The sequence below is a fragment of the Canis lupus genome, chromosome 11 (genome assembly GCF_011100685.1).
Source record: "Canis lupus familiaris isolate Mischka breed German Shepherd chromosome 11, alternate assembly UU_Cfam_GSD_1.0, whole genome shotgun sequence".
NCBI lineage: Eukaryota > Metazoa > Chordata > Mammalia > Carnivora > Canidae > Canis > Canis lupus.
Window position 1 is genome coordinate 67,842,313 of NC_049232.1, and position 26,923 is coordinate 67,869,235.

General features: G+C 41.6%; 1 protein-coding gene across 1 annotated transcript; it reads right to left on the reverse strand.

Moving 5' to 3' along the window:
- Positions 1-9,104: 9,104 nt before the first annotated feature.
- ZFP37 (ZFP37 zinc finger protein) lies at positions 9,105-24,709 on the reverse strand. Its single transcript, XM_038553127.1, has 4 exons — positions 24,558-24,709; positions 16,636-16,762; positions 16,173-16,307; positions 9,105-11,803 (listed from the first exon to the last, which is right to left on the reverse strand). The coding sequence occupies exons 1-4, from the start codon at positions 24,687-24,689 to the stop codon at positions 10,260-10,262; spliced, it is 1,938 nt and encodes a 645-aa protein (XP_038409055.1). The 5' UTR covers positions 24,690-24,709; the 3' UTR covers positions 9,105-10,259.
- Positions 24,710-26,923: the final 2,214 nt, after the last annotated feature.

Below are 26,923 nucleotides of genomic sequence, written 5' to 3' on the forward strand. Positions count from 1 at the left end.
CACTATGTAATAATTCTCCGGGTTCACTCAGCTCTTTAAGTCAGATACGGTGGATGTCATGCTTCTGGAATGTCCTCCCCAGCCTTATGTTAGGAAAAGTTCTATTTGTGCTTCAAAACCGGGCTCCAATATCCTGTTCTAAGTTGTTGTTGTTTTTTTTTTCCATAGCCTCCTGGCATCTGTGCCTTTTTATGGGCGTAGCTGCTTATGCCTTCCTCTATCACGGTCATCACTGCCTGGCACTGGGATTTGCAGTGTTTGTCTTTTCTCCCCTGTGGTCTGATAGCTACTCAGGGCAAGAGTGTCAGAATCAGCTTAGTTTCCCTTTTTTTTGTTGTTGTTTAATACATATTCAAGTCTACTGAGTCTTCCATCATAATGTATGGCTCATTCATTGCATCACTCACACACAATTATTATTGTCATGCTTGGTAATGCAAGGAAGGAGCTCAGAATTTGAGAGTGACAATGTAGTGTGATCAGTGGCCAGACAGGCATGACTGGTGTTGTGGGGGCACAGTAGGAGGTAACTACCTTGGTCAGGGACTGGGTGGTAATGGTGGGGGTGTGGGAAGGGGCTCTCAGAAAGGCAAAGGACATGATTTTAAAACCCGAGTCTGGGAAGGGGAGCAGTTTTCAGGAAAACAAGGTGAAGGGATGTCTCAACAGAAAAACAGCAGATATATACCACTTCTCACATACCTGATAGCAGACTAATCCCAACTCTATATCCTTGTTCAGGTGGTTCCCTCTGTTAGGAATTCCCACACACTCCTACTTTGGGGGATATTCCATGCCAAAACCAGGGGAGCCTCTTAAGCTTTGTGAGGCCCCGAATTAGTGCCCTTTTACATGTATAATCTAATTCAGAGGTCTGCAATCTACAGCCCTGAGGTAAATCTGGCCTGCTGTCCATTTTGTATTTTCATCTTACTCAAACAATGAAAACAATTCTTACTTTCTAAATACTCCAGGTTAATCACACTGTGTGTTTGTGGGGGTGGGGGGATGTTCTGTTCAATATTCCACTCTACTCTCAGCTGGCTTATAAGGTGAAAGGAAACCTGGCCAGACAATCCATGGAAATGGCGTTATGTACCTCAGGAGAAAAAAAAGGCATGGAATCTTACGTGCAGCTGTGTGTAAATACGTGATAGCTGTGTGTAAATGTGTGTGTAAAAAAAAATAAAATAAAATAAAAAATAAATAAAAATAAATGTGTGTGTAAATATGTGATACCTACTTACTTTGATACAAATTTCTAATACAAATATTGCCTCCAGTCAACCAAATTATAATAAAAATGAATCTAAAACTAGTGGTTCATATAGATTATTATAGAAAGGAGAGGCAATCAATCAGGGAAAGCATATACAATGGAAAAAACAAGGGGAGAGCCCTGGAAAATCTCAACTGGTGAGGGATAAAAGAAAAAGGAACTGATGATGGGAACAGAGGAGAGAGGGAGGGTGTCAGAGGATCAATGGTGAAATATTTCAAGGAAGAGGGAAGAATCAAACATCAGATGCAACCAAAACCCCACTACGATAGGACACCTGGGTGGCTTAGCAGTTGAGCATCTGCCTTTCACTCAGGGCGGGGTCCCAGGGTCCCGGGGTTCCGGGGTCCTGAGATCGAGTCCCACATCAGGCTCCCTGCATGGAGCCTACTTCTCCCTCTGCCTGTGTTTCTGCCTCTCTCTCTCTGTGTGTCTCTCATGAATAAATAAACAAAATATTTTTTAAAAACCCACTAAGATAAGGACCTCCAAAAATGTCTCTTGGATTTGATAAGAGCAAGATGGTCTTTTTAGGGACTGTTTTCATAGTAATGGTAAAGACAGAGCCCTACCGCAAGTATAAACATGAACTGGGGAAGTAGAAACACCAAAGTAATACCAATTTTCAAGAAGCTTGCACATTAAAGGAGATAAAGATGAGGATTCAGATTATAAGCTGGTATTTGTAACATACAAGAGAATTTAAGCAGGTCAAAGACGGAATTGTTTCCTAAGAAACCACATGTCTTCGGACAATTATGAAGACATGGATAAAAAATTCAATAGAAAAAAAGGACAAGTACCTCAATAATAATTAAAGATATGTAAATTAAACAATGAACTTTTCCATATTGTTAACATTTTTAAAATTGATAATAGTCCATATAAGGAAATCAAATCTGGAGTTACTCACACATACATGTAGATGGGAGGCAGACAATTTGGCAATACTCTTGAAATTTACTATGTGCCAAAACAACTTTAAAAAAGAAAAACAGGGCAGCCCGAGTGGCTCAGCAGTTTAGCTCTGCCTTCGGCCCAGGGCGTGAAGTCCCATGTTGGGCTGCCTGCATGGAGCCTGTTCTCCCTCTGTCTGTCTCTCTCTCTCTCCCTCTCCCTCTCTCTCTCTTTCTCATGAATAAATAAGTAAAATCTTAAAAAAAAAAAGAAGGAAGGAAGGAAGGAAGGAAGAGAAAGAAAGAAAGAAAGAAAGAAAGAAAGAAAGAAAGAAAGAAAGAAAGAAAGAGAAAGAAAGAAAGAAAGAAAGAAAGAAAGAAAGAAAGAAAGAAAGAAAGAAAGAAAGAAAGAAAGAAAGAAAGAAAGAAAGAAAGAAAGAGAAAAAGCAGGAGGGCTTACTATCTTTACCTGACTTCAAAACTTAGTATAAAGTTACTGGAATCAATTTAATGTGATATTGGCATCAAGATAGATACATAGATAAATGGAACAGAGTCCAGAAATAGACCCTCACATTACATATTCAGCTGATGTTTATTTAACCCTTAGTATTGGTGGTATCGGTGGCAAGAACGGAGGCCATGTGGAGTTTGTGTCAAGCCCCAGTAGAACAACATAGGCTCCTGGAAATTTGGACCAAGACCAGGCCATCTGCAGTGGAGGATTAGAAACTTTTGTAAAACATCTCCCGGCAAGCTGTCGTATCCTGGTAAAGACAGAATGCATGACTATGGGACACTAAGTGACTTCTCCACCAGAACTACCCATTATGAGGTAGAACCTGTCAAAACCATCAAATCATGAATTAAGTGGGTTTAGAAAATATCCATTTTCAGATACAAGTGGTACTTTCAGGAGCAGCAGATATGAGCAAGCACATGGCAACCACCACTGCTACATCAGCATCCCCTACAGGAACTTCAGGTTGGTGTCTAAATACTCTGAGCTCTTTGTGTTCAGGAACCAGCAGGCAAGAGGAGGTATCACTATCTTAGAAGAATTGAGTAACTCTGATGTCAGTAGAAGGTGCCTGTTATCACACAATGTGGGCAGGGAAGAAAACAGAACCGAGTGATACTTAGTACCCCTTGCCCAGTTGTGACCATAAATGTACTCAGATCTGAGAAGGGTGTAATGGCCAGTGTCTTATGTCAGCAGAGGTAGCTGAGAATGGATAGTGGAGAAGTGAGATGATGAATTATCTGTTATGACCCTGGGACGATTATAGCAGCAGGAGCTGTAGTTTATCCCACTAATCTACCTCTCTTCTGATGTCTTCCCAGGCAAAAAGGGATTCAGGTACTTTGGAGGAAGTACTATGTATATGAACAGAGCCAGGGATGTATTATGATAGACATAGAGTTGTGTATCCAGATTCTTCTTCAAGGAAGGACTTGCTGCTTGGCTGTGAGGGGTGCAATAAGAAGACCACTTCTAGCTGTCAGCTACTTGAAAGTAGGCCTCACTTGTAAAAAGCTGCCACACCCAAGGTCACACCCTTCACAGGGTAGTCTGTATCTGGTGAATGAGCACAGTGGGGGTATAAAGGCCCAATAGAGTGAGGGGGAAAAACTCCAGAGCTCTTCACCAGGTTGGCAGAGGCTTCGTTGGGCCAGCAATTATGTAAACGTCTTCCTTTGTCCAATCTTGCTTTTCCTCCTTCTTCGCATAGGTATTGGTTTTTAGTTATCATCTAATCCACCCAGCTCTCAGTATCCACCTCCAGAGGACCCAACCACAATTTTGTCATCAGAGAACATAGGCTGCATGATTTCAGTTCTTTTAAATGTACTGAGACTGGCTTTGTGGTCTAGCATATTTTTTGACCTCTGATTAGGTCAAGGCTTCTTATAATGTTCTTCAGGTAATATATCTTTACAAACTTTTCTTTTTTTAAAAGATTTAATTAATTAATTTATTTAGGGAATATGTGCCTGAGGTGGGGGAGGAGCAGAGGGAAAGAATCCCAAGCAGACTCCCACTGAGCACAGAGACCTAGGTCTCATGACCCCAAGACTATGACCTGTGCTGAAATCAAGAGTTGGATGCTCAGCTGACTGAGCCTCCCAGGAGTCCCTATCTTTACTAATTTTTCTGTCTAGCTGTTCTATGAGCTGTCTAAAGAAGGATGGGGAAATTTCCAATTATGATTCTGAAATTATTGCTATCTCTCTTTAGTTCTTTTGATTTCTGCTACTTGTACTTTGAACCTCTGTTTTTGGTGCATAACTGTTCATAAACATTAGGTCTTCCTGAGGAATTAATCCTTTAATCTTCTTAAATTGGCCTTATTTATCTCTGTTAATACTTTTGTTAAGAAGTCTGTTTGTCTGCTATTAATATAGCCATTCATGCCTTTGTATGCTTACTATTTATATGACATTTCAATCCATTTAATTTTAACTTATCTGGGTCTTTTTAAAGTCTAGGTCTTGTACAGAGCATAAAATTGGGTCTTGCTTTTATATCCCAATATGAAAATCTCTGCCTTTTCATTGGAGAGTTTAGTCCACTAACTTTTGAAGTAATTATTGCTAAGATTCGATTTAGGTCCACCATCTTATTATTTGTATTGTCTCCTTTGATCTTCTTCTTCTGTATCTCCCTTCCTATTTTCTTTATGAATTTTAAGATACTTTTTAGAGGTTCATAATTTGTTATGTTTTTGGCTATACCTCTTTGATTTACTCTTCAGTGGTTTCTCTAGGGATTGGTCTATCATTCCTGAATTTCATGGTCTACTTGAAGTTGATATTGTATCAAATCACACACAATTAGAAACTTTTCTACATTATAGGTCTGCTCCCATTCTTTATGCTACCATTGATACATGTATTGCATCTAAACACCTTACAATCCACATAAGAAAGTTTTTTTAAAATAATCCTAACATTTTAAAGAAATGAGGTTAAAATAGTCTTATATTAACTTATATATTTACTATTTCTAACACTCTTCAGTGCTTCCTAAATAACTGAGTTGCCATTTGGTATCATTTTCTTTCAACCTGAAAAATATTACGGTTCTCTTACTTCTTTTATTTGAGATGCCATTAATTCACCTTCATTTTTGAAGGATACTTTTGCTGGATATAGATTTCAATATTGAAGAGTTTGTGTTTTGTTTTTACACATCACTTTAAGGATACTGACCTACTGTATACTGGCCTCCCGGTGGTAAGTCACCAATCATTAGAATTGTTTCCATCACATATAATGTGTTGTTTTTCCCCCTGGCTTTCCAGGTTTTATTTTTATCTTTAGGTTCTAGCAGCTTGTCTAGGATGTGCCTAATCATGGTTTTCTTCACACTTAACCTGCTTAGAGTTCACTGAGATTCTCAAATCAGTACATCTATATCATTTACCAACTTGGGGAAGATTTCAGCCATTGTATCTTCAAATATTTTGTGTATCCCATTCTTTCCTTGTTCTCCTTTTGGAACTTCAGCTACACATATTCAAAACATTTTGTTACTGTCTGTCCCACAGGTGACTGAGGTTTTCTTCCTAACTTTTCAGTCATATTACCCTCACTTTGAATCATTTCTACTGAGTGATTTCAAATTCAATGACTCTTTCCCCATTTTCATTCTGCTGGTAAGCTTATCCAATGAATTTTAAATTTCAGGAATCATTGTATTTTTTTTTAAGTTCCAGAATGGTCTTTTGGTTTTCCTTCATAGTTTCTATTTCTTTAATTAAAAAAAAAATCTTTATTCACTGTGAGCATATCTTTATATCATTAAGCACCATTATAATAATCATATTAATATCCTCATATGCTCATTCCAACTTCTGGGCTGGTTGTCTCTTTTCTTGAAATCGGGTCACAATTTCATAATTCTTTGACTGTCAAGTAAGTTTTTCTTATACCCTAGATATATGAATGATAATTTGTGAGAGTTTGGATTCTGGTATACTTCTCTGAAGAGTATTAATATTTTTATCAAGGAATTAGCATGGTTGAGCTCAAACTTAAAACTGAGTCTGTGGGGCAGTGGCACAAATAAAAGCTCAGTTCTCTTGTCTTTAATTGAAGCATTAGGAGTCTGTGCCAAATATGCATGGTCCAGGGGTTAGTCAGAGATTTGGGCAGAGTTTATTAAGAATTTAGATTGTCCCCTCTTTGAGTCTCTCTTTTCTGGCATTCTCCTCTCACTTTCCAAGTGGCTGTGACTGCCCTGAACTCAGTCCTGTGGTTTTATCATCTCAAAAAAACTGAATCTTTTCTATCAATTACCCCCCTCTGCCATACCAACTTCAGCATGTCCTCAGGCTAAAAGCTGTGATCTACCCTCCCACATTCCCTTTTCCAAATTTCACCTCTTTCCCATAATATACTTTTATTCACTCTCCAGTGCCTTCAGGTCATTGTGTGTGTGTGTGTGTGTGTGTGTGTGTGTGTGTGTGATTTTGTCCAGTAATGAAAACTCATTACAACAAAATAAAATTAATTCAGGAAAATAGAAAAATTATTTAGAAAAACATCAAGTTTACTCTTGAACTGACAATCATGAAAGAATCACAGTCCACATAATGATGATGATAGTATGCATTTTCCAACACATGTATTTGTGTATATAAATATGACCTTTATATTAAAGAGATATCTCAAAAACATTTTTAAATACTTCTAAAATTTACTTCAACAATGATTTAAATCAATGTTTCTCAAAGCGTGGTCCCCAGACCAGCAGTATCAGCATCTTCTGGTAAGTTATTAAAAATGCAAAATCTCAGACCCCTGTCCCGACCTCCTGAATCAGAAACTCTGTGGGTGGGGCCCATTTCTAAAGTCTTGTTTTAACAAACCCTGTGGACAATTTTGATACCTGCTATCATTGATTTAGACTCACCTCTGTATGTCCATTTTCTTGTATCGTTCTCCTCCAATAATCTTTTAGACATCATTTGCTCATTTATTAATGCTAACTTTTAACTCCTTTCTTACTCCATAGGATGACTTTCAGCATTCATTTCTACTGCTCAGGCATACCTATATTTATGACTATCCAAGAGGTGTGGGAAATTTAACATAGCCGTAACATGCAACTGTTTTATCCTTATAAAAAGTACAGATTTTCCATAGCTGTGGATAGTACCAGACTTCCACCTGGTTAAAAGTTACTGATGGAAAATGGCTTTCAGACTGCATTTTCCTTTCCTGAGATTAAATAAGTTACTTGGAAATGAGGTTATAACATCCAAGTTGATTTTTTCAATGCACATGTGCACACACACAGGCACACACAGTTTCATTCTCTACATTTATATCTATTAATTCTCTGAAATGAGGAAATCAGGAAGGCAGAAACTTAAATGGGAAATATTTGCTAAGATGGCACTTAATCACATATTTGTTGAGGATCTATCTTTATTCCAGACTCATATTCAGGTGAAATATTTATTTTTATTTTTATTTTTATATTTTATTTATTTATTTATTTTTACTTATGATAGTCACACACACAGAGAGAGAGAGAGAGAGAGAGGCAGAGACACAGGCAGAGGGAGAAGCAGGCTCCATGCACCGGGAGCCCAACGTGGGACTCGATCCCGGGCCTCCAGGATCACGCCCTGGGCCAAAGGCAGGCACTAAACTGCTGTGCCACCCAGGGATCCCCTCAGGTGAAATATTTATTGAGCAGAATTAACCACTAGAAAATCTTGCTTATTGACCCATATGTTGATTCTGCAGAACAGATGAGGTAATTTAGTGAAGGTGCTGTGAAAATGTTAAAGGTGACATATATGCCAAATATTATTACCTTATATTACAAAATCATTTTTGTCCTTATATTACTGTTTTTAGTGTAACAATTTAAAATAATTCCGTTGTATTTTTGTCTATGATTTATGATTAAAAATTAATAACGAGGCACTGAATGACTCAGTCAGTTAAACATCATTCAGCTGAAGGCAGGTCAGGTTAAGTTACTGATGGAAAATGGCTTTCAGACTGCATTTTCAGTCTGGTTCAGCTCAGGTCATGACCCCAGGGTCCTGAGATTGAGCCCCACATTGGGCTCTCTGCTTTTCCCTCTCCCTGCCACTCCCCCTGCTTGTGCTTTCTCTCTCTCCCTCTGTCAAATAAATAAATAAAATTCTAACAATAATAATATAATATTAATATAAATAAGGTTTATATTTAAAAATATAAATTTTAAGGGATCCCTGGGTGGCTCAGCAGTTTAGCACCTGCCTTCGGACCAGGGCATGATCCTGGAGTCCCTTGATCAAGTCCCGCACTGGGCTCCCTGCATGGAGCCTGCTTCTCCCTCTGCCTGGGTCTCTGCCTCTGTGTGTGTGTCTCTCTCTCTCATGAATAAATAAATAAAATATTTAAAAATAACAATAAATACATTTTAATAATAATAATGATAATAAATAGGTATATAGTGGAAAATAGGTCTCATGTGCAAACCCAAATTGATTCACAGTACCTTCTGGAATGCATGCTTAAGAGTAACTCTGAGGCCAAGTCTAGGTTCACTCAGAAAGAGAGCAATAATCCATAACAATGTCTGCTATTGAGCAAGAACAGTAAGTAGTGGCATTTGTTGCAATAGATTTGAAATCCCAGATTGAGATGTTTGTATATAAGTGTTCTGAATTTGTGATAAAATGAAGTGACTGTTCAGAAAATCACTTTCATTCACCTGCAATCACAATTTATCTTCAGTCTTCTAAAAATATGGCATAGAGAAGAAACAGGGTGCTAAATTATAGTTGCAATTCATTATTTTAATAAAAAGATATGTGTTTTATAGGAAAAGTCTTTGTGAATTCAGTATCATTTAATACCATATCTTCAGACTCATTACCCTTCATAATAGGCATACTTTTACTTCATCACACAACACCATGGAGCGATCTCAGTGAAAATTTTAATCAGTGCTGATGTGTGCATATTAAAAAAGATTTTAATTGTGAAAATAATACATGTACGTTATTTAAAAATTCAAACAGTATACAATAAAAAGGAGGTCTCCCTCCCATCCCAGCCCCCATTCTGGTACTCCTGTGCTCATGACAACCACTATAAAGTTTCTTCTATATTTTTTCGAACCAAGTCTATTCACATACAAATATATATAAAGCCTTTCCACATTCATACACACACACACAGAGAAACAGGTAAACACATAACCTTTTGTACATAAGTAGGAACATACTATACCTATACACAGAGTTCAACAACCTGCTTATTTCACTTAACAATTTTGTTCACTTAGGGAATGATGTCTCTATTAGCACCTGTGTATCCTCGCTTTCTTACATTTTCTCTTAATTTTGTGTTAATATGTCTTACATAAATAACTTTTAGAAAGTTTGCAGCTGATGTAGATGCCTACAAAGACATTAAGAAAGAGCTAGGTGATAATATCAAAGATGAGACTCATACCAGTGGCCAGACACACTTATACATGGAAATTAACAGATCTGGAAATTCAATTCTCATGTATGGTATTTAAGTACACATTCAAGCATCTTAGGAATTGTCAGCATATGTCTGCTTATGCAGCTTATTGATGATTCTTAAATGTTTTTGTCTGAATATATAAATAACTAATAATTGAGTATTTTTAAAACAGTATTTTCTATAAAAGGTTGGTATCAAGTTTAAACTCTCCATCCATTGCTTCTACATAAGATTCATTTTTAAATTCTCTCATGTGTAACTAGGTGTGACTTCTTATTAAAGATTTTCTACCATCCTTAAGATTCAGGATACTTCAGGCAGCCCAGGTGGCTTAGCAGTTTAGCAATGCCTTCAACCCAGGGCATGATTCTGGAGGCCTGGAATCAAATCCCACATCAGGCTCCCTGCATGGAGCCCACTTCTCCCTCTGCCTGTGTCTCTGCCTCTCTCTCTCTCTCTCTCTCTCTCTCTCTCTATCTCTCTGTGTGTGTGTGTGTGTGTCTCATGAATAAATAAATAAATCTTAAAAAAAAAGATTCAGGATATTTCTAAGTTTAAATAAAACCTTTACTTGAGTTAAAAGATTTATCACATTAATTTCACTCATGCGATTTTTCTTCTGAATGAGTTTTCACATGTTTCGTAAGGGATGCATTTTGTTTGAAAGATTTTCCACATTCATTACATTCATAGGGTTTCTCTCCAGTGTGGGATCTCTGATGTATAACAAGTTGTGACTTCACATTGAAAGCCTTTCCACATTCATTACATTCAAAAGGCTTCTCCCCAGTATGAGTTCTCTGATGAACAATGAGGTGTGACTTTTGGCTAAAAGCTTTCCCACATTCATTACATTCATAGGGTTTCTCCCCAGTATGAACCCTCTGATGTTGAGTAAGGCCTTCAATTTGTTTGAAGGCTTTCCCACATTGATTACACTCAAAAGGACTTTCACCTGTATGAGTTCTCATATGGTAAGTAAGAGATGAGCTATGTCCAAATGCTTTTCCACAATCATTACATTTATAGGGCTTCTCCTTAGTATGAGTTCTTTGATGTATAATGAGGTGTGACTTCTTGCTGAAAGCTTTCCCACATTCATTACATTCAAAAGGTTTCTCCCCTGTATGAATTCTCATATGTTTAGTAAGAGATGAGCTATACTTAAAAGCCTTTCCACACTCATTACATTCATATGGTATTTCACCTGTATGAGTTCTCACATGTTCAGTAAGAGATGAGTTATACCTAAAGGATTTTCCACATTCCTTACATTCATAGGGCTTCTCACCTGTATGAGATCTCACATGTTGAATAAGGTTTGAGCTGTGTCTAAAAGTTTTCCCACATTCAGTACATTTGTAGGGCTTTTCCCCAGTGTGAACTCTCAGATGGTCAGTGAGGGCGTGTTTATGACTGTGGGCTTTGCCACACTGAATACATTCATATGGTTTTTCTCCAGTGTGAGTTCTCTGATGTACAACAAGATGTGACTTTTGACTAAAGGCTATTCCACATTCATTACATTCATATGGTTTCTCCCCAGTATGAATTCTCTGATGGTCAATGAGTCCTTGTTTATGGCTAAGAACCTTCCCACATTGATTACATTCATAGGGTTTTGCTTTAGTCTGAGTTTTTTCACATTTAGTAGGAGATGAGCTATGGCTGGACGATTTCTCGTGTTTCTCTCCAGTTTGAATTTTGTCCTGTTTAGTATGGGATGAGCTGGGATGAGCTAATTTCTCATGTTTCTTGCCAGTTTGAGTTTTGTCACGCTTATTAGATAAGCTACGGTTGGATAATTTTTGTTTCTTTCCAGTTTGATTTTTGTCTTTCTTTGTATCAGGTAAGCTATGGCTGAATGATTTCTTGTGCTCTTTAGCTACGCTAGGTTTCTTTTTTGCATAGTTTCTTATATGACCAGGTAAGTCTGAATTTTGTTTTAGACTCTTTCCATGTGAATCTTTAAGCTTTTTTTTTGAAGGAACATGTTTTGTACTCACATTTTTTTCCCCCAGTGAACTACATTCATGGCCTTTCTTCTTAGTCAGACTTTTCTTCTTGAATGCAACTTCCTTAAGGAGTTTGTTTTGAGATTCCTGGTGGTTTGCTAGCTGGTCATTATCTTGCTGGACGCCATCTAAAATGTAATTCAATATGGCATTCTTGTGAATCTTTGTCCTCTCATATTTTGGAATACAACTTATAAAAGAAATGCCCTATTGTGGGACTGAATCTGTATTAAGCCTAGTATCCCAAAGTGAGTGAAATATTAAGTGCAAATGTCCCCTCTTGGGCTTGAGGGGAAAGTGATATAGTAAAAATAAGAAAAGTTAACTGATAATAGTAATTAGACAAAACTTTGCCTGTTTATAAATATGACCTTGCAACCTGGATAGAAGATGAAATAAACATAAGGAGTGACTAGGTAATAGATGAAATTAAAAGAGCTTGTGACAGTAGTTGATATTTTTTGAAGTTTCTCCTCATCCCAAGCTTCCCAGCTCTGATAATAGTCAATCCATCCACAGCACTTGGCTCCATAGCCTGCACTATATCCATTCAGCTCTCCATGGTCACAGTTGGAGATACATCTGGTTCATGCCAAGGTGTCCAGTAAGAGCCTTCCTCCTAAAAATTTAGACTCTAGTTAGTCCCCACTGGATTTTACAATGATATCAGACAAGAAATAGTAAAGTCAGGGATGCCTGGGTGGCTCAGAAGTTGAGTGTCTGCTTTCAGCTTGGGGCATGATCCCAGTCTGGGGATCGAGTCCCACATCAGGCTTCCTGTGAGAAGCCTGCTTCTCCCTCTATGTCTCTGCCTCTGTGTGTGTCTCTCATGAATAAATAATCTTTTTTAAAAAAAGAAATAGTAAAGTCATATCTTCGCTGTGTAAACAGAGGTTCATCAGTACAAAGAATGAAGCATATAACTACAGGGAAGCAGAGATATAAGATGACATGTCAAAAAAAACAAAAAAACAAAAAAAACAAAAAACAAACAAACAAACAAAAAAAGATGACATGTCCTCAAAAAAGCCATTTACATAACTCCAATCCCTGATGGCTTCCAGGTTCCTAGTTCTAGTCCCTGGTAGGGTCTGGCTGAAGTATCTGCCTTTAGGTTACAAGAGATAAACTTATGTCATTAAAATAAATTCCTTGGGACGCATAGGTGGCTCAGCGGTTAGGCGCCTGCCTTCGGCTCAGGTCATGGTCCTGGAGACCTGGGATTGAGTCCCACATCAGGCTCCCTGCACGGAGCCTGCTTCTCCCTCTTCCTGTGTCTCTGCCTCTCTGTCTGTGTCTCTCATGAATAAATAAGTAAAATCTTAAAAAAAAAAAATTTAAAAATGATAAAATAAAATAAATTTCTCTATTTACTTAGGCTAGTTCAAGTTATTGTTGTTATTTGTTATTGCACTCCAAAGAGCCAAAATAGAGAAAATAAGGTAAGTCCACCAAGAAATACTGAGCAGCTTATCGATAACTAAGGGAATAAGCAGGAAAGGGTATTACACTGCTACCACCAATGACCAATATAATAATGACACTGCTGTACTAAACAAAAACCCTCAAAAACAAAATAAGAACCCTATAGTTTCTCTGAGTTCCCCAATGCTTTAACCATGATAAAAGTAGTGCAATGATAGTAATGAGATAAGTAAACAGACTTTACACCATTTGGATTTACAACATACACATGTGGCTGGCTTATTTTCTAACAGTTTGCTATGAAGCATACTTTTGTTTCTGCCAGATTACTCTACTAATTACCAATTATAAATTTTAAGCTTATTCCCAGACTTAAGTGATTGCTCATATCCTTCCCTCCACACATTACACAATTACATATTTTAAGATATCTTCCCAGTGTGTGTCTTCTTTCTCTGAGACCACCACCCATGCCAACAAATGTAGGCAACCACATGTGAACCGTATGATCAAACCCCTGGTTGAAAACAATTGACTGGACAGTGGTAAACATAGGGTCCCAGATAGACCAATAACATTCTCTCTCCTAAGAATCTAGAATTGAAATTCAAGTGTAAATACCAAATATGTAAAAATCCAAAAACTTAAGAGTTGAGACTTCCATTTTGAGGTGACTTTTTCCAGTTATGTGCATGGAAAAGCAGAAAACGGGGCAGCCCGGGTGGCTCAGCGGTTTAGCGCCGCCTTCAGCCCAGGGCCTGATCTTAGAGACCCAGGATCGAATCCCATGTCAGGCTCCTTGCATGGTGCCTGCTTCTCCCTCTGCCTGTGTCTCTGCTTCTCTCTCTCCTCTCTGTGTATTCTCAGAAATAAATAAATAAAATCTTAAAAAAAAAAAAGAAAAAGAAAAAGGCTTTAGGGTAGGAATTAAACAGACTCAAAGAGAGAAGCAGATGTGAGTCTCTAAGAAAGAAAGAGATAGAAATTGAACAGTTGCCTTGGTCATAAAGGAACATTACATGGATAAAGTGAAAACTGGGATCAAATACAAAAGAGTTATGGCATTTCAGTATAAGCCAGGAAATACTATGCCTTTCATTGAGGACTCTTAAGAGATGAAATTGTTCCTGTGGAGTAAAAGATCAATTTCTGTAAGTATAGATATAGTAGTATTAAATATATAAAAAATATATGATAAACATTCTTTTATTTGGGAGACAATAGTGATATAAATAATAACTGAATATTATAATGTTTGGTGGCAACATCTAAGATGAGTTGTAAAAAACAAAAAATAGATGCAACAAATCAGTCTAAGAATTAGAGCAATTTAGGTATGAGATAATATAAACCTGATTTGGTTGCTGTCTGTGAGAACTGAAGAAAACAAACCAGGAACTAAAGAGAGGACAGTAAAAGAGAAGGCAGAGAGCAGAGATTCACAGGAACTCCATGGTAGACAGGCCTAAAATCAAAGTAGACCCTGATAAAAATAGGGAAGGTGAAAGGAAGCTCTAATTTAGAAAGAAAGACAAAGATTTCCATTTCTGACACTCTGAGATTGAGCTTTCTTATAAGCAGGTAAAATACGAGAGGAATGTGAAGAAATTGGAGATTTATCTGAACAAGATAAATTTACCTTAATAAAAGTTACCAGTATAGAATAAATAGCTTGATTCTTTTGAGGGAAATACAGTAGGAAAAAAATAAGAACAGATAGTAGAAGACAAAACCTTAGGGACACTTCAGCAAAGTGAAAAGGAAGAGAATCTGGTGAAATAAATATAAAGAAGCACTTAGAAGACCAGATTTAAGTGGTATAATTCAAGCCAGGTAGGGAAGAATTTCATGCTGACCAAAACTATTAAAATATGCACTGGAAGGTGAGCAGTGGTTATTTTTTAAGCCAGAAATTTACATATAGGTATGAATTCTGTGGGATTTGACTGCTTAGGTTAGGGTGTTAATGGAAATAATGATGCACTATAGGCAACAGGTTTAGAACATTTCACAATTAAAGGTGGAAATTGGAAAGTCACTGAAGGCAGGGGAGCATCATGCCAAGAAATTTGGAAAGAAGATGGATCTAAGAAGGTTTGAACATATAAGGAGAGAAATATGATACCATGGAGTCCCAGAGTTTGATAGATGAAGGGAGAAAAAAAAGAGTAAATATTAGGGGGAAAAAAAAGAAGATAAAAAACAGCACTGGTTTAAATAAGGAAAGCAGTAATGGGATTCTGAGGACAGACAAGAGGGGTCACTGCTCCTTCTGGAAGCCGAGTGATGGAGAGCATGGATGAGGACAGACAATTGTAAGAAAGGGTCAGTTAGGCATCTGAAGGGCCGAACCAAAGGTTCAGAGCTCTGGTTTTCACCTTTTTTCCTAACATAATATGAGTGGTGTGGCAGACAGTATTACCATTCCTTATGGAAAGATTGTACCTCCCAGACCCACTGCATGGCCACTTTAATCCTCACTGTGGAAGGATTATACATTCCTACCCTTTGAACTTAGGAGTAGCTAAGTGATCTGCTCTAACCAATTAACCAATAAAATGTGAGCAGAAAGAGATATCTACCACTTCTAATCAGTGATTTTTAAGAATCAAGTGGTTCTACTCATTCTTCTTTTCTTCTGCCATGAGACCAGAATTTGCCAAATAGGGTTTGGTTTTTCAGTGTAGGTCCAAAGGATAATATGGAATAGGGCTACAGCATGAGCAAGAAACAAATCTTTCTTGCTGGAAGCCACTAAGATTTAGGGGTCATTCCTTAATAGAGCATAACTTAGTGGAAGCTAACTGATACAAGTGTATAAGCAAACTCCCATGACTTAGAACTATAATGCACCTAATATGAAAACCTCACACATGACGAGGTTCCTAGACAGAAGAGAGATTCAAATCTCTAAGGCTAGAGAATCTTTGTAGTTTGAACTCTTCCCCCAGGAGATTCTGATATTTTTCAACTGCTACTCTTGGTTAGGAAAAAGGGGTCTGGGATCTTTAAGATATTAAAATTAAATTATTCATTGAATCCAAAGTTAACACAGAAAAACTAGAAACTTACTTCCATTGGTTCCTATTTGCTTGGATCTTGCTATTTCACCAGGACCACCTTGTTGAAGTCTTTTGCCCTTCCCCAACCATGGCTCTTCTCCTTTTTCCAACTTGGAGATCATGTCTGGTTTGGGAGCTTGATACCCTGATCATGAGAAATGGGAAACTGAGTGTCAGGAAAACAAACATCCCAGAAATCAAGCCCTAATACTTGGACTTCAGAACCTTGAGAAAATAAAGAATATATGGATTCTTAAAAAAAAAAAAAGAATACATGGCTTCTGAAATTTCACAATGTTGCTGCCCACGTATCCCATCTAAGTAGATCCTTCATTTTGGAGACAGGCACAAATAACATACCCAAAGGGGCTAAAACTCCTTGATTCATAATAACCAAGGCCAAACTTATAAAAAACTTCAGAGAGAAGGTATCACAGTGGACACATTTTGCATTATTATAGAATTGTCCTTACCCATTGAGGCAAGATTGCTGTAGTTCTCCAGCATCACATCCTTATACAGGCTCCTCTGAGCAGGATCTAGTTGTTCCCATTCCTTCTGGGTAAAGGCCATAGTCACATCTTTGAATGTTACCGATCCCTGAAATCGCAATATTCCTATTCAGTCTACCATTATCCATATTAATGGGTAATTTGGACAAGATAATAATGATTTACTCTTACCTCAACCATTCAGTGTTGATCATGATGTTATATAAGATACTAATTATTTACCCAATTCTGCATTTTTTGAGAGACAAAAATCATATTAAGAAATGTCTCTGGGTAGCCCAGGTGGCTCAGCGGTTTAGCGCCGCCTTCAGCCCAGGGCCTGATCCTGGAGACCCAGGATCGAGTCCCACGTCAGGCTCCCTGCATGGAGCCTCTTCTCCCTCTGCCTGTGTCTCTGCCTCTCTCTCTGTCTGGGTCTCTCATGAACAAGTAAATAAAATCTTAAAAAAAAAAAAAAAAAAACCGGAAAAAAGAAATATCCCTGTTATGGACTGAATGTGTATCACTAAAATTCATATGTTGAAAACCTACCCTCCAATGTGATGGCATTAGGAGGCAGGGCCTGTGGGAAGTAATTAGAATTTGATGAATGCATGTGGGTAGTCTCCATGAGTGGGATTAAGCAAAGAGAGCCATGTGAGGACACAACAAGAAGTCTGCAACCTGGCAGAAGGTCTCAGCAGATCCCAACCATGGTGGCACCCTGATCTTGGGACTTCTAGCCTCCAGAACTATCAGAAATCAATTTCTGTTGTTTATAAGCTACTCAGTCTATGGTACTTTGTTGTAGCAGCCCAAAATGACTAAGACAGTTCCACTTGCAAATTTGTTTATTCAAGAGGATAAAAAAATTATACCATCATCAGAGAGAAAGAAAATTATCAAAACCAAACAGAATCATTAGTCTTTATCTTTTCTTCTATAACAAAAGATGATGGGATAGAGTTCTGAGGTAGAAGAACTGAGACCCTTGATTTTTATAACCAGCCAAAAGATCATTCATGTTTGGAAACAAAAATAATGTATTTTAGACATGTAAGGATGCAGAAAGTATATTACCTACGTACTTTAGAAATACAGAGAAAAGGGATCCCTGGGTGGCGCAGCGGTTTGGCGCCTGCCTTTGGCCCAGGGCGCGATCCTGGAGACCTGGGATCGAATCCCACATCAGGCTCCCGGTGCATGGAGCCTGCTTCTCCCTCTGCCTGTGTCTCTGCCTCTCTCTCTCTCTCTGTGACTATCATAAATAAATAAAAAAAAAATTAAAAAAAGAAATACAGAGAAGGAAAGAGACAGAGAAGGAGGAGAAGAAAATGAGTGATTTTTAAAAGAAGGAAATGTATATTAGAATAAAGATTTCAAGATTGGGAAAGATATAATATACAAGAAAGAATTATGAATAATAAAACCAGTCTAATGTCTAGTTACATCCAAGTAACTTCATAATGTTCTCCTACCATTGTTATAAAAGTATCCTTAAAATCAAGAGGTGTGATGTAAGAAAAATAAGCAGGAATATAACTGGTACCGGTGTGGGACAGGGGAGAAATTAAAGCATGTTAAAGATTCTCCTCTTATTAGGCAGGTGAGAGTTGGATGACACAGCTACTGGAGAATGTTTGTTTAAACATATTTGTTTCACATTGAAAAATGACCCCTTACCTCCAAAGACCACCAATTAACTGCATATGTCACCAATCTGTTACCTCATAGAGCTCCAGTCATTGATTTTTATTTTTTTTATTTTTTTTATTGGAGTTCAATTTGCCAACATATAGCATAACACCCAGTGCTCATCCCGCCAAGTGCCCCCCTCAGTACCCATCACCCAGTCACCCCAACCCCCCACCCACTTCCCCTTCTACTACCCCTTGTTCATTTCCCAGAGTTAGGTGTCTCTCATGTTTTGTCACCCTCACTGATATTTTCACTCATTTTCTCCCCTTTCCCTTTATTCCCTTTCACTAATTTTTATATTCTCCAAATGTATGAGACCATATAATGTTTGTCCTTTTCCGATTGACTTATTTCAACAGTCACTGATTTTTAATAAGCCCCATCATTGATTGCCACTGGCCTCCAAATCAGTGCTGTAATTCCAAAATGACTGATCCCAACAAAGTTTCCAATCACTAACAGTACCAGATCTACCAAATCACCCCCAGACATTCTATCACATATTCCCACATGTTTCCCTCAACTACTGATACCCATGGAACACACTGATCTCTATCTCTGACCCCAAATCCCTATCCTATCAATCCCCAATCACTGCCACCAACAACAGAACTCCACCAATGGTGGCCTCCACAGAAAATCCTAACCACTGCCAGCAAACTGCACTATCCCTTCAACCTCTTTAGCCAGTCCCTTCACCTGCTTGCTTTACCTGAAATCTAACTGTCTCCTGAGAATCCTGCTCCCTTACAATGCTCTCTGGCAGAGTGTGTTTCAGCCCAACCATGACTCGTCTACCTCACGCCCTGAAGATGAGGTAAATGATAACTTTTAACCATTTTCAATACATCCTTCAAAATCCCTATCATGTTTAGGGTATCACCAGACTTAAAACCATTATCCCTCTGGTTCAATGATTCACTAGAAGAACTCACAGGACTCAGCACATAGTTGTATCTGTAGCTATGATTTAAGTCCAGCTAAGGAACACACAGCAAAATCAGCTAAGGGAAAAGTGTACGGGATAATGTCTAAACCAGGCACAAGTATCCAAGAGTCCTCTTCCAGTGAAGTCACACAGGACATACTTGATTCCTCCAAAAATAAGCTGTGAGAACATGTGTAACATGTTGTTTCCCAAGGAAGCGTGTTAGAGACTCAATGGCACTCAAAGGCACTCCCTGCCGGGCACACACAAAAATCCTCGATTCCCGGAAGGATTCAGGAGTTTGGCATAAACCACATTGTTTACATAGTTTAGGCACAGTGAGCCACTCTCATCATTTCTGGGAATTGTGGAAAGCCTCCTCAAGTCTAAGTTCTCAGACATCAGCCAAAGGTCAACCTTGCAAGCAAGCTTTTCTAAGGACAGCTGTTTGGGGCCACTTAGGTCAACTTTTGTGCACAGTAATTCTGCCTCATTCATTGAAAACGTGGACACCATATTCGTCTTCACTACAGGCCCTGCACCACCTCTGCATCGATGTAGAAGAGCCAGTCCACACCCTGGCCTTCCTCTTTCCTGATTCTAACAATCTTTTCAAAAGCACTCAAACTCAGCCACCTACTCATCACCCATCCATGCCTTAGACCTTGCCACCCACCACTACAGCACCTCTCTACTTAAAACGTCCAATCCTCGGACCATCGTTTCCTACGCTGCCAGCTTACTTACTCTAAGTACTTCAAATGCATTCAGCCCCCATATCCATTGAGCCTAACTACTTCTCCACAATCTTCCATCACGGCACAGCCTTACTTTTCTTCTATCTTGTTTGGATTCTTCCTTCTAACACCACACACACTACATGGAAAACGGCTTTAACTTCCTTACCCCTCTTCTTCTCCACCATACTTACTTAGCACAGCCTGAAACTTAATCAAACCCAACTCTCCTTCTTAATCTCTGCCTGAACCTTACAGCTGAACATCCCAAGAGAGAAAAATCAAACATCTGTGTTGCCTCGAGTCACTTCAGGTTTATAACACATATCAAATGGGCATCTACTGAGAATTTCTTATCCCTCTTCCCAAGATGGTTATTCCAAACATTGCCTTCCTTCTCTCTGAAATCTCCAGCATCTCCTCCTTTCCAACTCGAAGCTGATGAATTCACATTAAGCTTTCAAAGAAAAAAATAAGTGCAAGTAGATAAGAACTCCCTTGCCTTGTTACCACCAATGCTACCAATGTTTCCGAATCCCTATCATCTGTCTCCTTTCTGTTAGAATGGGAAAAGTGGGGGATCCCTGGGTGGCTCAGCGGTTTAGCGCCTGCCTTCGGCCCAGGGCGCGATCCTGGAGTCCCGGGATCGAGTCCCATGTCAGGCTCCTGGCATGAAGCCTGCTTCTCCCTCCTCCCGTTTCTCTGCCTCTCTCTCTCTCTCTATGTCTATCATAAATAAATAAATAAATCTTAAAAAAAAATGGGAAAAGCATCCCTTCTCTCACCTAAGGCCAGTTTCTCCCATCCTCAACTGCCTTCCCAAGGAATTCACCCCCTGCAATTAACCTCTTTCTCTTTTGTACCACCTATTTTTTCCCTTTCTACTCAATCATTCCTATTGACATACAAAGTTGCCTTAATATCATTCATCTAATGAAAACCATTTCTTTTTTTAAATTTTTTTAAAGATTTTATTTATTTATTCATGATAGACACAGAGAAAGAGGCACAGACACAGGCAGAGGGAGAAACAGGCTCCATGCAGGAAGCCCAACGCGGGACTCGATCCCGGGACTCCAGGATCACGCCCTGGGCCAAAGGCAGGCGCTAAACTGCTGAGCCACCCAGGGATCCCCATGAAAACCATTTCTTAATTCCATGTCCCATCCAATGTCAATTTATTTGCTCTTTTACCAGCAAAACTCCTGGTGTTGTCTATACTTGCTGTCTCTACTTCATTACCTTCATTCTTTCAACTCATTCCAGCAGGATTTTATCCCTATCACTCCACTAAAAAAGCTCTAATCAATCAAAATAACCATTGAGCTACAATCTTGCCAAAGTCAAATTCTCTGTAGTCATGTGTCTGGGATTAATAAGAGCATAGGACACAACTGTGACAACACAAGTTGCATTGTCTTGAAAATTTTTCTTCTTTATGCTTCTTTGACCCCACATTTACAATTTTCATCATATCTCAGTAGCTACTACTCTTCATTCTTTTTCTCCTTCTCCTCTTTCTCCTTCTCCTTCTCCTTTTTTTTTTTCCTGTTCTCTACCAAACCTCTACATGTCAGAGTGACCCAGAGCTCTGTCCTTGGTCTTCTTTTCTTCTCTGCCTTCTCTCCCTAAGTGATCTTATCCAATCCTGTGGCTTTAAATACCATCTTTATGCTGATGCCTTTCACACTTGGATTCTCCAGCCCAAACCTCTCCAGAGTTCTAGATTCATACATTTAGGGGCGGGTGGCTGAGCTGGTTAAGTGTTAGCCTCAGGTCACGATCCCTGGGTCCCTGGATCATGCCCCACACGGGGCTCCCTGCTCAGCAGGCAGTCTGTTTCCCCCTCTGCCTCGCCTCCCCCACCCCGCCCTGCCTGTGCTTTCTCTCTCTTACTGGTTCTCCCCTCCTCAAATAAATAAATAAAATATTTGAAAAATAGATTCCTACATTTAACTACCCAGTCCTCACCTGGACATCTAATGGGCGTCCTGACGTGGCCACACTCACTCCAGTCTACCACACGCACACACACTCACTCACTCACTCCAGTCTCTACCACACACGCACTCACTCACTCCAGTCTCTACCACACACACACTCACTCACTCCAGTCTCTACCACACGCACACACACTCACTCACTCCAGTCTCTACCACACACACACTCACTCACTCCAGTCTCTACCACACGCACACACACACTCACTCCAGTCTCTACCACACACACACACTCACTCACTCCAGTCTCTACCACACGCACACACACACTCACTCCAGTCTCTACCACACACGCACTCACTCACTCCAGTCTCTACCACACACACACTCACTCACTCCAGTCTCTACCACACGCACACACACTCACTCACTCCAGTCTCTACCACACACACACTCACTCACTCCAGTCTCTACCACACGCACACACACACTCACTCCAGTCTCTACCACACACACACACTCACTCACTCCAGTCTCTACCACACGCACACACACACTCACTCCAGTCTCTACCACACACACACTCACTCCAGTCTCTACCACACACACACACACACTCCAGTCTCTACCACACACGCACTCACTCACTCCAGTCTCTACCACACGCACACACACACTCACTCCAGTCTCTACCACACACACACACACATGCACACACTCACTCACTCCAGTCTCTACCACACACACTCACTCACTCCAGTCTCTACCACACACACACACGCACACACACACTCACTCACTCCAGTCTCTACCACACACTCACTCACTCCAGTCTCTACCACACGCACACACACTCACTCACTCACTCCAGTCTCTACCACACACGCACTCACTCACTCCAGTCTCTACCACACGCACACACACTCACTCACTCACTCCAGTCTCTACCACACGCACACACACACTCACTCCAGTCTCTACCACACACACACTCACTCACTCCAGTCTCTACCACACACACACACACACACTCACTCCAGTCTCTACCACACACGCACTCACTCACTCCAGTCTCTACCACACACACACACACACACACACTCACTCCAGTCTCTACCACACACACACTCACTCACTCCAGTCTCTACCACACACACGCACACACACACTCACTCCAGTCTCTACCACACACACACTCACTCCAGTCTCTACCACACACACACACTCACTCCAGTCTCTACCACACACACACTCACTCACTCCAGTCTCTACCACACACACACACACACACGCACACACTCACTCACTCCAGTCTCTACCACACACACACTCACTCACTCCAGTCTCTACCACACACACACACACGCACACACACACTCACTCACTCCAGTCTCTACCACACACTCACTCACTCCAGTCTCTGCCACACGCACACACACACTCACTCCAGTCTCTACCACACGCACACACACACACACACTCACTCACTCCAGTCTCTACCACACGCACACACACACTCACTCCAGTCTCTACCACACACTCACTCACTCCAGTCTCTACCACACACACACTCACTCACTCCAGTCTCTACCACACACACACACGCACACACACACTCACTCACTCCAGTCTCTACCACACACACACTCACTCACTCCAGTCTCTACCACACACTCACTCACTCACTCCAGTCTCTACCACACGCACACACACACTCACTCCAGTCTCTACCACACACACACTCACTCACTCCAGTCTCTACCACACGCACACACACACTCACTCCAGTCTCTACCACACACACACTCACTCACTCCAGTCTCTACCACACGCACACACACTCACTCCAGTCTCTACCACACACACACTCACTCACTCGTCTCTACCACACACACACACACACACTCACTCCAGTCTCTACCACACACACACTCACTCACTCCAGTCTCTACCACACACACACACACACTCACTCACTCCCGTCTCTACCACACACACACTCACTCACTCGTCTCTACCACACACACACACACACACTCACTCCAGTCTCTACCACACACACACTCACTCACTCCAGTCTCTACCACACGCACACACACTCACTCACTCACTCCAGTCTCTACCACACACACACTCACTCACTCCCGTCTCTACCACACACACACACTCACTCCAGTCTCTACCACACACACACACACACACACACACGCACACACACACACACACTCACTCCAGTCTCTACCACACACACACACACACACACACACGCACACACACACACTCACTCACTCCAGTCTCTACCTACCACAGGCACAGTAATCACTGGGCTCTCATATACATCACAAATTGCCACATACCTCCCCAGTCTGTGACTCGCCACAGAGCCCCTATTTCTGATCCTCTGGCCTCCCCACATCCCTGTCACCGCACATCTACCCCCAGCACGGATTTCCATAAGCTGCAGCACCCGGGGACCCCGCAGCCCCCCGCCAGGAGGTCCTCCCGCGTCGCCGCCCATTCCCAGATCGCGGGTCACGGACGCCACCGTCACCCTCCCATCACCGACCCCCGTTAGGCCACCTCCGCCCGCCCCGCGCTCACCGCGGCGCTGCCCCCCGGCTGGGACGCAGCCATCTCGGCGGGACGCCCGGCCCCCTCGGCCGTCCCCGCGCTCCCCCTCCGGCCCACGCCCTCCGGCTTTGTGAGCACCCGCTCGCAGGCCGAGGCCGACATGGCGGCGCTGGAGCGCGCCCTCAGCGGGGCCCGCGGCTGCCATGGCGCCGCCCTTGGGCAGCTGGCTGGGCGCGGCCATCTTGCCGAGGCTCCGCCGTACAGCGGCGCCCAGGCTCCCCGAGGGTCCTGAGCGGCGACGTCCGGAGGCTCGGCCGCGCGGACGCGGGAGGCGGGAGGCGGGAGGGGGAAGGCCGTTCCCGTGGGTCACTGCGGCCCCTGCCCGCCGGCCCGGGGAGCGGGAGGGATGGAGCGAGGCGGGGGGAGAAGCCCGAGGCTGCGCTCAGCGCGGTGTCCTGGGGAAAGAGCACTCAAGTGCGTCTTTGCATAGACGGGGTAAGAACGAGGAGAAAAAAAGGCCGCGGCAGGTTCAGTGAACACACGACTCCTCGGCGGGAACGCAAGTCCAATGAATGGAGATCGAGTGCAGCCAAATAAGCAATTGGAGCGGGAAGGACTGCTCCCTGAGCTACGTGGTGTATGGACGCCGTTCACTTAACAATTCCCTGTTGCGCTTTTACTATGCATAGCACGCGAGGTTGCTGTGCTGGGTCCTGGGCCGGCTGCGGACCCGCGTACACCGTTGCTCGCGCTGCTGGGCTTTACCGGGGAGGGGGGGCGGGGGGGGGGGCAGGAGGCTTGTGAGGTTACCCCAAACATCTTGTTCCTTTTTCCAGAGACAAACACACCCCGTTTCTCACCTTCCACTTCGATGAATAAAGGACTAGTTATCCCTCAGCCAGCAGTGGCTGCATCTGGTCGCCTCGGCCTCTTAATCTAATCTCAGTGTGTCGCCTTCGCGGAGCTCAAGACTCCCTAGGCCACTTGAATTCGGGACAGTTTTCGGCCTAGTCTCCCCATCCTTTTTTTTTTTTTTTTTTTAAGATTTGTTTATTTATTCATGAGAGACGGGGGGGCGGGGGGCAGAGACATAGGCAGAGGGAGATGCAGGCTCTGTTCAGGGAGCCCGACGCGGAACTCGAACCCAGATCCCGGGATCACGCCCTGAGCAGAAGGCAAACGCTCAACCGCTGAGCCACCCTCCCCCATCCTATTATTGATTTTTGTTTGTTTTCCTAACAATTTTTGTTGTTGTTCCACAAACCGCCATGCGATGCTTCTCATTTATTCTCAAACTATCTCAACGTGTTTTCCCTAATCCTGTGGCATCGATTTTACAGCCTTGCAGAGTATGTTGTAAACACTGTGATAAGCAGGATTCTAATACGGCCCCCGTTATCTCTGCCCCGGATGTTAACACTCTCATAAGATCCTCTCTCTTCCAGGAATCAATGATATCACTTCCAGGATAAGATCCCAAAAGGTTGATTTTGAGTTCATAAACGTGGAGATTATCCTGGGTGGACCTGACCCAATCAGGTGAGCCCTTACAGGGGACTGGCCCCTTCCTGAAGTCAAAATTACAAATTTAAACAGGCCGGTGGAGGGGCCACAAGGCAAGGACTTGAAATCAGCCTCTGGGAGCTGAGAGTAGTTTTTTTGCTCTACAAGTAGCAAGACAACAAGGACCTCTGCCCTCAGCAGCAAGGAATGATTTCTGCTAACAATCTGAGGGAGCTTGGAAGCATATCCTTCCCTAGTGGAGCCTCTAGATAGTACACAATCCAGCTAACACCTTGATTTCACCTTTCTGTGACCTTGAGTCATGCCACAGTCAGATTTCTGACCTACTGAAATCCTGAGATAATAAATTTGTGTTGTTTCAATTCAGTAAAGTTAGTGATAATTTCTTATGGAGCAACAGAAAACTAAAGACTCAGTGAAAAATGAAGGCTAATTGAGATTTCTCTTTGACTTATGGGGACACAACCCTCTTCCCTGTGTTCCAGACTGAGCATTCTCCCATCCTCAACTTCTGGATGTGAAAGGTTGCTTTACATGCTCCTCAAATAGAATCCTCAATTAATTGACCCTGATATTACAATCCTAGAGGTCCAATATTTAGATTTTTTTTTAAATTGCTCTCTACCTGCTGACAGCTAGCTCAGAAAGAAGAGGGGCAGGACAGTGTCTCCAGGTTTTTATTTAAATAGTTCTCCTCAGGGCACCTGGGTGGCTCAGTGGTTGAGCCTCTGCCTTTGGCTCAGAAGGTGATCCCGGGGTCCTGAGACCAAATTAAGTCCCAAATTGGGGTCACCGCAGGAAGCCTGCTTCTCCCTCTGCCTATGTCTCTGCCTTGCTCTCTGTCTTTCTCATCATGAATAAATTAATAAATA